We start from the raw sequence: 18,923 nt of genomic DNA on the forward strand, positions 1-18,923 counted from the left end.
ATCTAACCCATACTTTATGCCTTACTTTTCATGAGCTTCAATGTCCTGGTCGTGTCCTCTGATCGGGAGAAGAAGGAGTTCTGTGAGAACCAATCCTATAGTCTAGAGTGAATTTGCCTCACTGAAATTCTAGTAGAGGAATATTTCCCAGCCATAGCTACCTAATGAGAATTATTCGTCTAGCTTCTACATGCTTGAGCTGGATTAGGGTTAACATGGGGACCCTGCCTTTTATGAATTGTCATTTGTTCATTTTTTTGTTTTTGTGAGGACCTCCAGCATTTCTTCTCCTCTTGCTTCTAAAGTCCCATGCTGCAAAGCACTAGATATAGATCTCTCCAGAGTTTCCAAGAACTGGCCAAAGGGGATTCTCAAACTACAAAACTCAGATCCAGGGGAGAAATTTGATCACTCTGAAGCCTGATCTGAGATTTTGGTTTGGCCCCTTTTTAGAGGTCAGTTGCTAAAGCCAGGTCTGGGTTGAGATTCTGAAATCTGCCACGCCAAAAAATGTGATGGTATTCAGGTCTGGGGTTTTGGCCCTGTCTCTACTAGACAGTAGGAAAAAGGTGCTTCCTCTTCCACAGCAGTTAAACATGCTACCAAGCAATCTTGGGCAACAAGCAAGCTATGATCTAATCTTGGATCCCCAGGTAACCAGTTCTACAGGGTGGTACGGTTGAGTTCAAAACTTAACATTGGAAAAATGTTTAAAACTAAATATTTTATTACGCATAGTCATACAGTGATATATCTTGTTATCAAGCTGGCATTATAATTAGTAACAAAATCCAAATTCTAGTTTTAGAAGTGTTATAGTTCCCCTGGGGTTTAACCACAACTAGCTAATGCATTTTTAAACATCACTGTCTTCATCTAAACTAGGTGCTAAGTTTATGTTTAAACACAGGTTATTTAGCATGTTTAGTTTGCTAAATAGCTAACATTTAGTCAGCTAACATATTTAAAACATCACTCATTTTCCCATTGAGGACAAACCTATAACCATTATTGGTCTCCGATGCAGGTAGAAATTATTATTCATCAGAAAACACGAAGTATTCTGAGTCCATGTTCCTATCAGATTTTCACTGCTTTTTGCCACTCTTATGAAACTGTGCACTAAGCTGCCTGCATGGAGAAAGCAGTCTCTGTTTGCAAATGTACTCATGCACTTTAGTGTGGAATTTTATTTTTTGTTAGGAGTATTCTGTAGACTAACCCTTTGCACTGTAAAGTGATGTGCTGATGAAAAACCTACACCCTCTTAGCTCCCTAGAATAGTGTCCTCACTGGATAGGAGTACATTTGAAACAAAGTCATCCTTCAGAAATGATGTGCATCATACACACACCTCATGGTTTCTTTTTATACTAGCTAGTAACTTGATTAGGTCTTCCAATGTAATGTAATAATCTCTATCTGCATTACAAAGAGTTCAGGACATATCTTCCACCGTCTGTGCTATGTTTTTCATTTGGCTCACGAAATGTGTGTGAATGAATTGAGTTGTGTGGACACTAATAATATTGTTCATTTCAGATTGATTATGTTAATTTTCAAAATGGAATAGAACAATTATGAATACTGGATGTTCCTGGGATCACCACTATTGCCTGGCCAATAACCTATAGGTCTAATCCAAGGCCCATTTTAGTCACTGGGAATATTTCCATTGACATCAGTGGGCTTTGGATCAGATCCTTGTGAAAGGCCTAGGTCTGGTCTTACAGCCCACCTTCCCCAAAGCAAACAGTTCTGTGGCAGGAACTTGTGCCTTGTCTAGGGAAGGTCATAGATCACCTCAGGCCTTGTATAGACTAGGATTTCAAGGTGTGATGTTACTAATACACACATTTTACAAGACTAGTGTGGACAAGGCATTTTACATATGCTAATCAGGGCCATTTTAAACCTTGGGGGGAGCCAAGACTTTAACTTGACTGCTTAGCATGTGTTAAAATCTATCCTGCCTTGCCTACACTAGACTTTTAGAACATGTGAGCGAGCATGTTAGCCAACACATCTAACAACATTTTTATCCTAATCTAGATGAGTCAGAATCCTATTTTCCCTGGGCCTGGAGGCCTCCATGCTCTGAAGTTCCCTGACAGATTGGTGAAGTCTTGTAGGTCCAAACCTAAAACTCCCATAACTTTCACAATGGGCTCGTAGGTATCTTGCGTGCATCCAGGATTTGATTAGCCCTTTTATAAATATTTACTACTATTCTTCCCAGACACCAGAGCAGACTTCAACTAGAATACGTTCCCAATGTTCATTTCATTAAAATTCAGTGAGAGAATCCTGTTTTCAGATGAATTGATGTTTGGAGGCACATACAAAGCACCATCCAAGCATAAATTAGTACTGGGTCACTAATGAGAAGAGTTTAGCTAATTGTTTTTTTACAGTATATCACTGGCAGCCTTATAATAGCAAATGTACTTTTATTTTGGGTGCTCATTTATGGAAAATTTTCAGTGAATGTCTGCACCATATTTAAGAAAGATCATTCATAACACAACATATATATTGCAGTATTAAACACGTAGGTAGGAGTACAAGGAAAAGCTTTGGTCTTGTCATTTTCAGTGTCATGCAAAACCCCCCAAATGCCTTGATAGCATTGTGTAAATAGTAATGCATAGTTAGGTGTGTGATTATTCTGAATACCCATATGGCTTACATGTGCAATGAGGCATGAGGGTAGAAGCCAAATGCCTTGAACTATGAGGAAGTAGTTGCTTTCTAACTGCAATTCTTGAAATCTGTAGTTGTTGCTTTTATTAAATGCTGTTGTAACCTTTTTTTTTTTAAGCAGTTGGCTAATAATCACTGTGGTTATTACAGACATCTGTTTTGATAGTCAAGTTACTCATTTTCTTACAGCATACTTGGTTATTATTTCCAATACATTTTATTTACTTATTTTCTGAGTAAACATATGATTCAATAAAGTAAACCACACCAGTGAATATGAAATTCTACCAATATTATAGTGTCACCCCAGCAACCAGTTTATGATTCAAATGACACTTCCTTTGTAATTCCAAAATTTTAAATGCACGCAGCTTTCTGAAAATTACTTTTGGACCACAATTTCTCATTCCTTCTATTAGCCCCAGAAAAAGGGTACTGATGTTGATTAGGATACATCTTCATTGACTTTAAAACAATGAAGCAAAACTGTGCAGCAGAAAAATAATAGACAAACTGTGAAAACAGCATCCTGGGCTGCTTCGTGATCCCCTCTCTAACCATACTGAGCCCACATCTCTACAGTGATCTCTCTTAAACATGCATGCTTTCCTCACCTTTCTGTCAGATAGAATTCCTCCCCTCTCTCTCAGAATTCCTCAGTTTCATCATTAATTCTGTACATGATGTTTTTCTGTGAAGCATTTCTGCCTTGCCAGTGTAGCAGTATTTCTTTTAATTTAGAGAATTAAAGAAAGCCTCATGATGGTTCACGAGGCATGTTCTCTCCTGTCAGTTTTAGATATTACACACATTTACTCTAATATATTAAGCATAATAGATTTTTTGGTTTCCAAAGGGAGACATACTTCCATCTTTATACTTAAAAAACATTGCTCAGAACAACTTTGGATAAAAAATTTCAAAGGTCTCGCCACCATTTTAACAATAAACCTACATTATATCCTCACCTCAAATAAATTCAACTGTAACCCCTTTCTAAATCCTGGTAGATTGTCATTATTACTGACACATACATAATAAGTGTCTTGAGAATGAAAACTAATACCTCTGTTAACAGATCTAATTCTATCCTTTAGAGCAGTGTTTCCCAAACTTGGAATGCCATGTGTGTAGGGAAAGCCGCTGGCGGGCCAGGCCGGTTTGTTTACCTGCCAAATCTGCAGGTTTGGCCAATTGCGGCTCCCACTGACTTGTTCGCTGCTCCAGGCTAATGGGAGCTGCTGGAAGCGGCGTGGGCCGAGGGACATACTGGCCGCCGCTTCCTGCAGCTGCCATTGGCCTGGAGCAGTGAACCGTGGCCAGTGGGAGCCGCGATCGGCCGGACCTGCGTACGCGGCAGGTAAACAAACCGGCCCGGCCCACTAGGGGCTTTCCCTGCACAAGCGATGTCCCAAGTTTGGGAAACGCTGCTTTAGAGGGCAGCTAAAATCTGTCTTTGGCAACAAAAGAAAGCAACTGTATTAGGCTTTGTCTATAGTCAAAGTTTGTACTGGTTTAACTTTAAATTGGTTTAAAAAACAATTTAGTTAAAGCACCGCGAAAACCTTTGTGGACATATTTAGTTTGACTTAAACAATTTATCTTAAGTTGGTTCCTTACCAAATTAAACTCCATCTATATATAAAACAAGTTAAAACCAGATTAACAAAAGTGCACACAACTATAGGCTTAAATCTGGTCATCACCTAAGGAGTCTCACAGGAAGGTAACATATGAAGCATCCATGGTACCCATTGCTAGATAGCTAATAAACAGAGTCCCTAGAACAACTACTGTATATTTTTTTCATATTGGATATCCACATAGCAATGAACTGTTCCAGATCTAACATAGACCTATCACTAATTGGTGCCCTTGGTCAGATTGGTGGCATGGGGAGAATGACTTGGGTAGCTGTTTCTTTGCCATATTCCCTAGCATTCATTGTTTTGTTTGTGTTTCACAGCCCCTGCTCTGGATGTAGACTGGCAGAACAACACTACTTTTGCCTCCTGCAGTACTGACATGTGCATTCACGTATGCAGACTTGGCTGTGATCGCCCAGTCAAAACCTTTCAAGGACACACAGTAAGTTTAAAGAGTTTGAAATTTTAGAAGTCATTACTAGCATGTGGTAGCTGGTGACGTTAAACAACTTCTGTGTTTATATCCCTTTCCTTCCCCAAAGACGTACTCTGTAAAAATGACTCTCTGTCTTTGCAAAGAGACTCACTGTTCTAAAGCACAACATGCAGGCAAAACCCTCAGCTTACACAGTGAAGGTATTTACATGTAACTGACTCTAACGATTCAGAGATACATCAGTAAAATTTCATCTTCCGCTTTTGTAATCTCTTTAACAACATGATGTGAATTACAGAGATGAAGGGAACAATTTACTTTAACCATCGTTCAGTTGTAGAATTAATTGGGTCGAGTAGGATCAGATCCGTTGAGAGATACTTCCCTTATCCTTCTCCCCATTCCCCACCTGCCTATATACTGAAATATACTCCTCATTTTTTTCTTTTCTTGACTATCTCTCTTTGTGACTATTTAATGGTAGCCACAGGCTAATGTTGCAGACTTTCTTTCACAAGAACACTGCTGAGCTACTACCGTATAAAATCACTAAGTAACTCCCCTCAACTGGCCACCTTCCCCTGAGGGAGAATTGGTCAATATGGAGACCTGTTGCTAATCACGATGGCTGGTGTTTTCTAAAAGGTGCTGCTGCCTCCACAATAGGCCTTCATCCATGGGCTGGTGTTTTCTATTGAGTGGACTGACTGCTCCATTGTGTACATGGGCCAAATCCTGCCCTCAGATATGTGTGTGCAGCTCCTGTTAACTACAACTGAAATTGTGTGTCTGTATCTGAGGGGGAAGTTAGTTAAAAATAGTTCCAAGTACTATCCCTGCCACCGAGTACTCCACCGAATTACTGTTCTTACAACACATTTTTCTCTTTTAAAAATACCTTTTTCCCCTGTTACCATGTGAAAGGCCCATAGGAAACAGAGGAACAGTCTGACTAGATAGGGGAAACAGTGGGTCTGACTGCACACAAAGTGTTGTCAAATACACAAACTAAGCTGGTGAAAAACAAAGAAAAAAATATCCTCTAATTTCATATAGTTATCCTCACTGCAGGTGTTATTTGTACGAATAGTGGATAACAACGTTTTCAGACTGAAAGGTGGTTTTGAAGTTGATCCAGTTTTAAAGACCACAAACCAGCTAATGCTCCAAGTTGCATTTTGTCTTAGTACATTAGTACACACACTGGTATAGACAAAGCACCCTCTGGAGAGTTGCTCTACCTCTCCCCCACTATAATGTGGTCGTGGGGAGCCAAAAATCCCTACCACGTTATAGCTGAAACCCCGTTATATCGGGGTTGGGACTGCAGGGCTCCAGCAGTGATTTAAAGGGCCTGGGTCTCCCTGCATCAGCCAGAGCCCCAGAGCTCTTTAAATCACCACTGGAGCCCCACTACTACTGCGCTATATGCGAACCCATGTTATATCAGGTCACATTATAGCGGGGTAGAAGTGTGTTTGAGAATAGTCCGTAGAACTTTGTGTGTGTGTGTGTGCATATGTATATACATATATATTCTTAAGAAAAAGTATTTGTTAGATTAATGGAATGTCAACCTCAGAAATTGTTTTAAATTATCTACAGTACAGACCCATTTACCTGTGACCCGTTTACACACAAATCCGCTTAACGCACAGTAGCGCCATGCCTCTCAGTGCTACCTATTTAAAATGCGAGATTCGTTAACACACAGTACAGGAACTTGCTATGTAGCGCTACAGATTTGCTCACTAACTCATTGACAGAAATCGACAGGAAGTGCAGAGCGGAAATATGTTGTACTGTACGTCTTTACCGATATTGGTAATATAATATAGGCCTAATATAATGGCAGAGGGCAAGCGTCAGCGTTCCTACACTGTAGCAGAAAAGCTTGCTGCAATAGATCGAGTAAATAGCAGGAAAACCCATCCAAAGTTTCAAAAGATATTGGGATTGCCGAATCAACTCTCTGAGGATGGCTTAAAAAACAAATCTAAACTGAATGGCTTTGTACAAAATATCGATTCTGCCACGAGGCTTAAGCGAAAACATGTGCAATATTCAGCAAAACCCACAACAGACAAAGCCATGCGAACATGATTTGCTCAGAAAGGCTGAAAGGAATGCCATTAAGTGGGCCAATTCTTCAAGCCCAAGTGACAAAATTTGGAAATTTAATGGGAGATGAATCATTCCAAGCCAGCAAGGGGTTTATAAGTCGTTTTAAAAACTGTTGTGGCATAGCACAGGTATCGATTTCTGGAGAAAGTCAATCAGCTGATGAATCGGCCACGAATGGGTTTCCCGTTATCTATTTTACAAAATGAAGACTACCACGAAGAATAACTTCTTAATTATGATGAAACAGGTTTATTTGCAAAACTGCTACCTGATAAGACTTTAGCTTTTAATTACGAGACACAGAAAACAGCTAGATTTAAAAAGATAAAAGATCGTATGACTCTTCTTTTTTGTAGTAATAAGACAGGCAGTCATAAGCTTACCCCTCTTCTCATTGGCCACTTTCATAACCCTCGCTGCTTTAATAACCTTAGTAAAGCCAAACTGCCAGTAATATACGCTAACAGCAAAAATGCTTGGATGATGAGACACATTTTCGATAACTGGTTCCACAACAGCTTTGTTCCAGCTGTTCATAAGCATCTGCAGTCAAAGAAACTCAAAGCTAAAGCACTTTTGCTGCTTGAAATTGTCCAGCCCATCCTCCTGGTATCGAAAGATGGAAAAATTCGAGTGCTGTGCCTACCATTCAACACATCAAAAATTCAACCTTTAGACCAGGGCATTATTCAGAATTTTAAAAACAATTATCAACGGGAGCTGATTTAAGCAATCGTGTCATGCACATCTTCAGGCATTTCTGAATTCCTGAAACAGTGAAACATGAAGGAAATTATTTATTTAGTTAAAAAAGCTTGGGATGGAGCAAAACAAAAGTCCTTTAAAAACTGCTGGATGAAGGCTCTTGGTGATGCCTTTTCTGTCAAAGACGGCTCAGACTCAGAAAACTCCAGCAGTGGCACTGATTCAGAGCCAGACTTTGAAGGATTTTCAGAAGACGTCCTACAAACACACACGGAGACAAAAGAGGATAAAGGTAAGCTTCTCTTTCAAATGATAAAAGATTTTAGTTTGGATACATCGCCAGAAATCATTACTGAGTGGCTGGAGATGGATAAAGATTACCTGACTTCAGAATTTGTCTGAGGAAGAAATATGAACGGGCTGCGAGCCTATGTCAGACTGTGGAAGTGATGGCGAGAATTCTAATAATACAGGCCTAAATGACAATGACGACAACAATGAGGATGTTGTTGAAAAGGTTAAAATTTCACCCACAGAAGCCCTTAGAAACTGTTGTAAGATTTATGGAGGAGCAAAATGCGAAAATATCAAACTCATTCATCTGCGACGAATGACATAGGAGAAAAAAAAATGCAAGCATAAAAGAGCAGAAAATAACGGTGTTTTTTCCTAAGTGAATCATAGACACGTTTTTCAGCATTGCCCTCTTAACCTGCGGTCCATTAACACACAGTCGTGATGGCTTGACTCCCAACATCCATGCGTAAACGGGTCTGTACTGTAATTGTTGCACCATTAAATGGTCTGGGACTAGGGTTTGTCAAATATTTTGTCGTGTGGGAAGAATCTGATGATTGCCAGACTTTGCTCCTGACACCAGATGTGTCAGGAGCATGGTAGCCAATTGTATGGATCATTCATTGACACAAAAAATTGGTTTCCCTTCCTCATATGTATTTGGATAGTGGGATGTGAAAATGGATTTGTTCACATGTAAGGTAATGAAGAATGTAATGTAATTTTCAATGTTTTCACTTGTTGGAGTAATAAGACTTGAGTGCCTTCTGCTGGGTGCCAGGCACAATGCAGACAACTTGGAATGTTCACGTAGAAAATAAATCTTTATTTCAGAATGAAGTCAATGCAATTAAATGGGACCCTTCTGGTATGCTACTAGCATCCTGCTCTGATGATATGACATTAAAGGTAATGTAATTTGATGGCTTGCCTCCAGACTGTTTAGTATTTTTCTCCAGTAGAAATTTACTTTATAAGGTTTTCCATTCATGTTGTTAAAAAAGACCTTTTTGTCTCTGTTTACATTTTTTTCCCCAGCCTGATGCTACCATACTATTAAAACTCTCTGCATGAATGGTAGTTTCATCTTACCATTTTTGAATGAAATAAGAATGAACAAAGAGAAGCAGACAGAAAACTGAAGCATGCTATTTCAATTAGGATCTACTGTCTGATATGTCACTATCATGGAATTATAGCAGTCTGAACTGAAGACCATATTTTAGGTCATCCTGTCTCCTTGCCAACACAGAACTGATCCTCACTGTACATTAACAAGTGTTTAACCACATTAATTTACAGTGAATTCACTAATAAGGTTTTCACCATTTCGCCTGGAAGACTGTTCCAGTCTAAAGCCTGTTCCACACTCAATAGTTAAAAAATATAATTGTCAGTAAGGAGTGTGATTGATTTTTTTTTTTTTTGCTGACGTAGTTATACTGATAAAATCCCTAGTGCAAGTGAAGTTATACCAGAGTAAAGATGCCTTATTTTGGTTCCCAAACCAGAATAAACTGTACCAGTATAGGGTACCCTAAAGGGGCAAAACTTTTAAGTGCAGACAAAGCCTAAAAGGATCTCACAATTATAAATTATAGACTGAGAAACTTGAAGACCAGAAGGGACCATCATGATCATCATGTTCAGCCTAAATAATAATTTGCTCAGTTTCACCCTCAAACTCCTTGGTGCTTTATACACCTCAGATATTTGTTAGATGGTTCTTCTGTTCACCCATACCCCTATAAATTTTAATAAATTACTTATCCATATTTAGTCATTTCTCTTAATGATTTTTTTCTGAAATTAATCCCTCCAGTTCCTTAATCACTTCTGTTGCTCTTCTCTGAATTTCATCCCATTTCTGCACAGCCTTCTGTTACTTAGATGCCCCAAAGCATGTGCTATTTCCAGATTGTGCTCTCACATTCCTCATTAGTGATTCTACACTGCTGTATATAGCGACAAATAGTCCTGTGGCACCTTATAGACTATCAGACGTACCGCATCTGACCAAGTGGGTATTCACCCACAAAAGCTCATGCTCCAATACGTCTGTTAGTCTATAAAGTGCCACAGGACTCTTTGCGCTTTTACAGATCCAAACTAACATGGCTACCCCTCTGATACTGCTGGATATGTGGCTCACAAACACATTGGTTTGTTCTCCTGCTGCTAATTTGTATCCAGTGAGTTTGAGCATTATTGCTTTTCCAGTATCTCTCTACCACTGAATAGTCGTAATTTTGGATTATTCCCCTCCCCCCCTCAAAGATTAGTTGAGGGGTTTTGGTTTATCAGGCAGCTGCAGAGCAGTTTCATTATAAAACATGTAATTTCCATTCAACTTATTCTGATACTGAAATATTGCCTTGCATAATGGTGCATCAATTATTGATTTGATTCCATCAAACATGTTACTAAAGACATCAATAAAACAAATCAAAATACCAGCAGGATGCTTGGAACAATCAAGATTTATCTAAGCCATACTTAAAATGGTTTTGATAAATTCACACTATGATTGAAACATGTAATATAAATTCAGGTTAGATTCCATGGCCAAGGCAACAATTGTCAGCTTCTCTTGATCTAGCGAATAAACACAGTTAAATTTGCAAGGCCTTTGCAATATACACACAATTGTCATATACAAACAGAATAGGAAGGATTGAAAACCAGGAGCTGAGAAAAGATTGCAAAGTTTAGATACCTGGCTGATTTTTTTTCCTGATTCACCTGACATAGATTTGGAGTATGAAGCAAGATACATGTGTACATGACCTTCAGGCTCACAGCAAAGAGATTTATACTATCAAATGGAGTCCTACAGGACCAGGCACCAGCAACCCAAACTCCAACATCATGTTAGCAAGGTAAAAACAAAACCTCCTCCTCTCCTACTGATGTTTTTTACTAGGCTATCAGCAAATAAAACTGAAGATCATTTCTGTTAGCGGATGAGAAGGGATTGACCAAACAGGGAGGAAACGTATAACAAACATGGAAAATGAAGCCATATAGTGCTTAATTTTTAAACTACTTTTGTAAAAAAATGTTACAGTTGCCACTGCACCCAACACCCAGGTATCTGGGTTATATAAATGAATGTGTTTAATTGAAGCCCTGTAATGTATGGATCTTGCAGTCTGTTAAACCAATTGGATGTACTCTAATGAGGGCCATCAAGCAAACTATATAAATATTTTTTTTATATAGTTCTGTTAAGTGGTGTAGAACAACTCAGGTGGCTGTTAAACTTTCACCTCAAGAAATCCATTCAAGATTTAACTTCATCCAGTTTTAGACATCTGTTTACTCTCAGTAATGTCAGTAGATGCCTGGACCACTGGATTGATTAGCTAATTGGCACATAATGACTATATCTTCTGTATGATATTCTAGTGGCGTTGCCTCTTAAATTTATTTATTTATTTTATTGGTCAAGTAGTTTTGTCTTGTTTGGAAGGAAAGTTGTTGGGTTTGGGATTTTTTTATTCAATACAGGGGAATTCTGTCTTCTGTTCATCCACAACATTGGATTTAGGTGGATTGTGGTAAGAAACAATGAGTAAATTCTGGGTGGAGGGTGAAAGAAGGTACAGGACCACTATGCTAGAGAAAATGAAGCAAAATTCATTTGTTAGATAAGAGACCAAATCCTCTGAGGAAGAAACTTTCCCTGGGGCAGGTTATCCTGTACCTGTCCACTACAGAGTTACCGCAACCTTCCTCCAAAGTAGCAGATAGTGGCCACTGTCAGAGACAAGATACTGGACTAGATGAACAGCTGGTCTGATCCAGTAAGGCAATTCCTATATTCCTACTGCTACCCACAAAACCCCCCAATGAAGCCAAAGGTTCCAAATATGCACATCCACCGTAATAAATTTCTTTCACTTGAGAGGGTTTGATACGTCTCAGCCCTTCTATACCTCTCCTGTTTGAAGTATTGGTGCACATTTGCTTGTATGTGAGATGTGTCCTCACAAGTTACAGTATCTTTGCAAACTGCAAATAAACTAGTACCCTGGTTGGCAGCCACTTGTGTTTGACTCTTTCCTGTAGTGCTTCGTTCGATTCTACTGTTCGGCTGTGGGACGTTGAACGAGGAGTCTGCATTCATACATTAACCAAACATCAGGAACCTGTCTACAGTGTAGCTTTTAGTCCTGATGGGAAATACCTGGCCAGTGGGTCCTTTGACAAATGTGTCCATATATGGAATACTCAGGTACTCGTTTGATTCACACACACTAATGAAAAGTGATTTAGCTGAAATGTTACCAAAAGAAATGATAAATGGAAAATGTATGTATCTGTATGCACTGAATTTGTGAACCTGACCGTGGCATGAAAACCGTTTGAGCTGATGGTGTGAGATGATGAGGTGCCTGCCCTTTCACATTTTTTGCCAAAGTTTCATTGAACATGGAACTGTGCCAAGAAAATTAATTGTCTCAATTTCATGTTAGTGTGTAGATGAAACTGCACTGGGCACATGAGGCATGTCAAGCTGCCGGTGCAGCAGTCTTTAGCAATAATTGTTGCTCCTATTAAGCAACAAGCTGGGTTCATTTGAGATTCAGATATTCACAGGACTAATTTTTTAGAGTGCTGCATATTTGTGAAGAGATTATCATCACGTAGTTATATGAATCTGATGTTGAACAGGATAACAGGGCTCTGCAAAAAACTGGGATAGTTGAAGTTACTTCTTTTCAGACTAATGCCCAGAAAGCTTTTTGGGCTCATAGTGACTTCCTAGCAGTGCTTTCTTCAGGAACAAGCTGAATGATTTGAGCTATGCTTGTTTGTACACAGCATTCTTTTTTTTCCTAAGAAGTAAAAATGTTCAGGATATGAATTTTCAATATTTTTTTCTGTATTAGAAACTGCAGGGACCATCCTGGCAGTGAAACTGGTGTGGTTCCCACTAGTCAGTGGGGATGGTGGATTTGGGATGGGGTTACAGACAAGTATGTATACACTATGGATCCCAGCTCTTCAGAGGACAACTGGTTGAAATCCTGGTCCTATTGAAGTCATGGCAAAACTCTCATTGACCTGAAGAGTTCCAGGGTTTCACTCCTGGTATTTGTGCCTCACAGTGTAGGAAGCAATGCACCTCATAGCAAACCCACAACCATAAGTGCCCACATAAAAATAAAATATTTTAAAAGTCAAATCTTGCAAATTGTTTTTCTTTCCAGAGTGGAACTCTAGTACATAGCTACAGAGGCACTGGCGGAATCTTTGAAGTCTGTTGGAATGCGAGAGGAGACAAAGTGGGAGCAAGTGCATCAGACGGATCGGTAAACATTTGTATTCATTTATTGTAAATATTTTGGGGAAAATCCTGTGCTGAGACCAACACAAGTTCTGTGCACTGTTGCCTTCTCTGGACAAAGCTCAGAGGTGGGTGGGTGTGTTCCTTTATTTAGGGCCCAGTTCAGTGCTCCATAAAGTAGATGGTGTCTTTCCATTTACTTGAAGAGGCTTTGTTTCAGGCCCCTCAATGCACATTTCCTTGATTGCTACCCTTATTTGAAATATGTTTATGATTAAAGAAACACAGACACTACTGTTTCTTTCTCCTCCATGACCCTTGAAGTGTAAATCCTTCAGATTATCATGTAGAACCATAACAAGTAGAGATAAGAAACAACTTTCACATCTTCCAGCTCATTAGCTGGTGAATGCAGAATTGTCCCCCAGTCAGTATTCAATGATGCATTGTCTCTGTTATTGGTAAATTGCTTTATTACAATATTAGAACTTGAGCGCACACACATTAAGAATCCAGAATAGCCTTCAGAAATGTTTATAAATCTTGGGTCTTCTCTTTCTACACCTCTAGGTTTGTGTTCTAGATCTGCGGAAGTAAAGGTGAAGTGTTTTAGAAGAAATTTCAAATGGACCAGCAGTGAATGTGTGGGGAGAAGCACTCTTCAAAACTATTCTTAACAGCTCCAGAACTGTACAAACTTGAAAAAAGTTAGTGTGTACAATGAAACCAGCTCTCCCTGGCCAGAGAAGTCTAGTATTTTGCCCGTAACCTTCATCAAGGAGTAAAACCACAGTCACTTCAAAGGGGGAGAGGATGGTTTTCACCTGGAATATCCAGCCTTGGAAGCATGAAGCCACCAACTAGAGACTGCACTGTTTGGTTTGCATCTGAGAACTTGCTTTGATGGCTGGAAAAAAAAAAGCTGTGCCAAAAATAATAATAAAGAAACAAACTAAACAAAATGCTGTGATAAACCAAAAGGGGAAAAAAAATCCTCCTCCATGTGGTGTTGTATTTTTTTCCTTCCAATTTGGACACTACAGTTGCTCTCCCAAAGGACATTCAAAGACCAGTTTGTACTGATGAAATGCGCAACTTTGTAATCACAACACTTTCTATTTTCTAGACTACTTTTTTGTTCAGTGGTTTTTCTATCAGCTGGAATATTATGCCCTGGAATATCCCGGGCTTAGGTTGGAACTGATTTCTTTTTATTTTTATTTTTCCTTCCCTTCTCCTTCTTGTTTCTCTCTCTCTCTCTCTCTCTCCCTCCTTCCCCCTCCTGTGTGCCCACAGTAGATGCAGCCAGTTGGACATGACAACAAAAACTTTTGACAGTCTGCTTCTCCTCTTTCTCCGCCCTCCCTCCCGCCCCACCTATTTTTTTTAAATCCTCCATGCTTCAGATCTTAGCATCTCAAGGGCACTTTCAGCAAATTGTGTAATAAGTGCTTTATATAAGAATACAGTGCTGGGGAAGATTTTTACAGGCGAAAGATGACTTTTAAGAGAGAGAACCCAGTGTATTTTTGGAAAAAAATATTTTTTATGTTAAACATAATTTTAAAAGCCTAAAATAGCCACCAAACGTAGACTGCTTTGTGTAATTCAAGCAAAAGAATGACTCAAGTGGAATCCAAGGTACATTAAAGATGCAGTATCATTTTCCTCTCCTTTGTCTCATAAAGTGCTGTAAGAAAATGTCATTTCATACAATAACTATCAGGATTTAAACAACAATAACCTCTTCCTGCAGCCAGAAGTTTACATGAGCTAATTTTTATTTTTGTGGCTGTATGATTTTGTACACTTATTAAAAGAATGCAGAAGTTTGAGGTTATATATACAGAAATCATATCTTTGGGTCCATATACCCAAATAGTTAAATAAAGTAGTTAAATAATAGTAGTTAAAGGAAAGCAATTGTATATGCTCTTTCCTGGCAAAATGGTCCCAAATTCATGTTAAGGCTGCATTCTGTCACTCTCAGTCGTGTTCATAGGACTGGAAGGGACCTTGAGAGGTCATCTAGTCCAGTCCCCTGCACTCATGAGAGGACTAAGTATTATCTAGAGCATGCTGACTAGTACCTCACTCCACTAGTCATCACATTGGGCTGATCCTCTTCCCATCAAGTCAATGGGACTTTTACCAGTTATTTAATAGGATCACTCCTTCCCCTTTGGATTCTCCCTGGGCACTGCAGAAGACAGCTATCAGATTGCCTTCTAGGATGCTTTGCAAATCATGATGACAGAGCGCATAGGGCTAGGGAGCAGAAAAGATGTGCCGTGGGCAGGGTTGCAGCATCCAGTGCTGTGGAGATTCCCAGCAGTGCTGTAGACCATGGAGCAGCTCAAGGAGTTGGCCATAACTTAGACAGATCTTAAGAACTAAACCATGCCAGGGCCTTCTCCATCACATGGAGCAGCCCTAGATCAGAACAGTGCAAAAGTGGCTTAAAGCCACCATAGCACCTCCGTAGAGAGTTGAGTGCTATGCCTCTCAGAGTTGCCGCACAGAATCTTACCTGTTTCTTTCAGTAGGGCTGCCCAACAGAAGTAATTTGTAAGACCCTGACCCATAATGCTTAAAGCAGTGTGAAAATGCCCAAGATACTTAGTATATGGAATTAATATTTTATTTCATCTGATGTTTTTCTCTCTTTACTATGACACGCTGATGATGTCTTGGCCTTTTCACAGGAACTAACCACTGCTCGCACATCGCAAGCCCTGTGATGTATAATTGGAGATCAGAAAGTAATTAAAACAATTAAACTATTAAGATTTTTCAGTCCTGAAGCAGGAACATTTATGTGGAATATTGGTTATGAATTGCTCTTTTTTACCCCCTAAAGAATGGAAGGTGAGAAGAAGGCAAGAGTTCTTTTCCTTGCAGTAATAAATCCATAGAAAATTAGACTTTAGGATGTCCAGATGACATTTTTGAACTGTTTTATAATAGCTGCCTAGGCAGACCGGTTTAAGCTCAAGATAGGAAAAAGAGTACTTGTTAGAAGAAAGAACTGAGCTTTATTACAGAAGTTCAGTGGGGTTTTATAAAGGACTGCTGATTTAATTGCTCCCTGGTGTCATTGTGAGTGTTTATAGTTAGCATTTTAAGCCTGTGCCTATGATGCTCGGGAGCCTTGGGTTGAATTTTCAAGGATAACAGGAAACAGCATCTGTTTTGGGGGGCTGCAGAAGACATGCTCAGAAGTGTGCTTCTTTTGAGTCTGCAGTTTGCGTGACTCTTGAACCGGCCAAACATCAAGATGTAGTGATGTCAAGATAGGTGATTTTAGTCCAGTTGCTTTTATTGACTGACTTTCTTGCTACACAGTCATATCTAAATCTGATGGAGCCTGTTCCAGGAATTTTAACTGGGAGATACTTTGTGGGTGTCAAAAAAGCATGTTTCGTTTTTGAAATGATATGAATTAGCACCATCTTCTCTCTGCTGAGTTACATAAAAGAAAGAAGGCAAGTAAAGCACAGTTTCAGAATTTGGCAAGTATCAAATTCTCACATGCATCCGACGAAGTGGGTATTCACCCACGAAAACTCATGCTCCAATACGTCTGTTAGACTATAAGGTGCCACAGGACTCTTTGCTGCTTTCACATGTAAAAGATGCTGTTGTCCCAAGGAAGAATTCTGTATACATATACATGTTGTTAGCCTTCTGCAGACTGGCCCATTAACCTTCCTGGAGGCTTACAGGAATTGTACCTTTACTGGCTGCATGGAACTGGCCTTGAGATAAAATGGCAACCTTTGAATACGTGCCCACGCTCTGCGTCTTTAATGTAGGTTACTGCATCTTTAATGTAGAAAACACTGGGTCCCTTGTGGGACATTACAGGGCCTGACAGTTACAGGGTTAAACACGCACTAACCCCATGCTACATCTTGGGAATTTCCTTTTGATTTGTTTTTAAAAAGAAAGAAAAAACAAACCTAGGTAATTTTAGAGCCAAGTGAAGTGCACTTTGTCAAATGTAAGGGTCTGCTTTGGTTTTGGGGTTTACTTTTTCTTTTCTTTTTTTTTTAACTTTTTTTTTTAATTGTGGTTCTTTGTCAATTGCAGAAATATTCTTTCAGCCACTCACTGAAATTTTGAATTCTGGCTTCTGCAGTTTTTATTGTCTGTGTCAGACTTGCAGCCAGACTTGGTTCTCATTTCAGCATTTCCCAGATTCTGTTGAAACAACTTCAAGCCCTATTTTGTTTCCCTCCACCTGCACTCTCTCAGAAATCACCTTGTGTATTGTAGCTCATTTGTTTCAAGGAGAGAATCAACAGATCATATTCAGTGTCTTGAATAAATTGCTATATTTTGATATTAGAGAACTCTACGCATGTTGTTCCTTTTTCTTTCATGGCCATTAACTTTTTGCTTCCCACATGCAGGAGCTGGGAGGAATGTGTCAGAATGCAGCATATTTATTGTAGAATTTTGCTTTTCCCAAATGGCCCTTCTATTTAAAAATCACTCTCTTTCAAAAGGGGCATAACTAAATATTGAGCAGTCCAGATGGTAAAGAATCAACTTAAGTGAAATACTTATAAAGCACTTTTATACCAAAATAAGTGTCCATAAAAAGGGGCTAACTAAATAAGTGTCTAAATCAATGTGGTTAAATGTAGTTTTCTCACATAGACAAGGCACCACAACCAGTATAGATGTCACAAATGCAGATGGGATATGCCCTTGACTGCAGGTGCCAATTGAGGTTTTCACAGTTCTCTAGAACATTTAGACAGACATCTTACATTAGTTTTAATGTTCACAGTATTATTGTAGCCATGTTGGTCCCAGGATATAAGAGAGACATGGTGAAAGAGACCAGCTTTTGATCTCCATGGACCTGAAGAAGAGCTCAGTGGCTCTCGAAAGCTTGTCTCTTTCACCAACAGAAGTTGGTCCACTAAAATATATTATCTCACCCACCTTGTGTGTCTCATTAATTTTAAGAGAAGACGTGTATAAATCCCCTAGACTTAAAAAAAATTAATCACAGTACTTAAGGTCATGCAGTAAGCATGTAAATTCTTTTCTGTTAGCTATATCTAGAGGTGGCTAGCGGAGCTGTTTGTTAATCTACCTAACCCCACTACGTTAAAAGCAATCTTGGTGCTCCTATGAACTTGGTGCTCAAGCAGAGTATGGTTGTTCTGATCCTTCTATCAGTTCCTTCTAATGGTTCCCCTAGCGGCTAACCTATGAGGGGTCCTGTATGTTAACCCATCTGGGTTTTCCGAATATGTGCAGTGCCTTAAAATGTACATATCATAGCTAGAGTTCTGGGATAGTAAAAAGCTTTATACCGTGCACGTAAGATGCCCCTGTGTGACATATTAGAACATAACAGACTTGTGTGACAGCCTCACTGTACTGTCTGTTCACTCAAGTAAAAAGTAGGAGATTGTCAGAAGCTTGCCTAACTCATTAACTCCAGCACCAACAACTCTCAACCATCTCTAGCAGCATGCTTTATCATCTGGCCTGTCCTTGGTTACCTAATATTCTCTATCAACACATTGTCTAGTCATTGGAGGAGGCTACACTTAGTGGGCATGGTATGCATCTTGGTCATAGACCATCATGACTTACATCTTACCCTAACTATCATGCCCAATGATCTCCTTTCACAAGTTACATCCTTCCTGGGCTCTGGTTTTGATATGGTGTATTTTCATAGAGTCATAAATAT

General features: G+C 39.4%; 1 protein-coding gene across 7 annotated transcripts in view; it reads left to right on the forward strand.

Annotated features, from left to right (window-relative positions):
* The window catches only part of TBL1X (transducin beta like 1 X-linked), a 274,926-nt gene extending 257,375 nt beyond the window's left edge, over positions 1-17,551 (forward strand). For all 7 annotated transcript variants that reach the window (XM_030572409.1, XM_030572427.1, XM_030572393.1 and 4 more), the window contains 6 exons: positions 4,670-4,791; positions 8,746-8,820; positions 10,663-10,790; positions 11,983-12,148; positions 13,128-13,229; positions 13,775-17,551. In XM_030572409.1, the coding sequence (XP_030428269.1) occupies positions 4,670-4,791; positions 8,746-8,820; positions 10,663-10,790; positions 11,983-12,148; positions 13,128-13,229; positions 13,775-13,801 (620 nt within the window). In that variant the 3' untranslated portion in view covers positions 13,802-17,551. The remainder of the gene's footprint in view (positions 1-4,669; positions 4,792-8,745; positions 8,821-10,662; positions 10,791-11,982; positions 12,149-13,127; positions 13,230-13,774) is intronic.
* Positions 17,552-18,923: the final 1,372 nt, after the last annotated feature.

The sequence above is a fragment of the Gopherus evgoodei genome, chromosome 1 (assembly GCF_007399415.2).
Source record: "Gopherus evgoodei ecotype Sinaloan lineage chromosome 1, rGopEvg1_v1.p, whole genome shotgun sequence".
Classification (NCBI taxonomy): domain Eukaryota; kingdom Metazoa; phylum Chordata; order Testudines; family Testudinidae; genus Gopherus; species Gopherus evgoodei.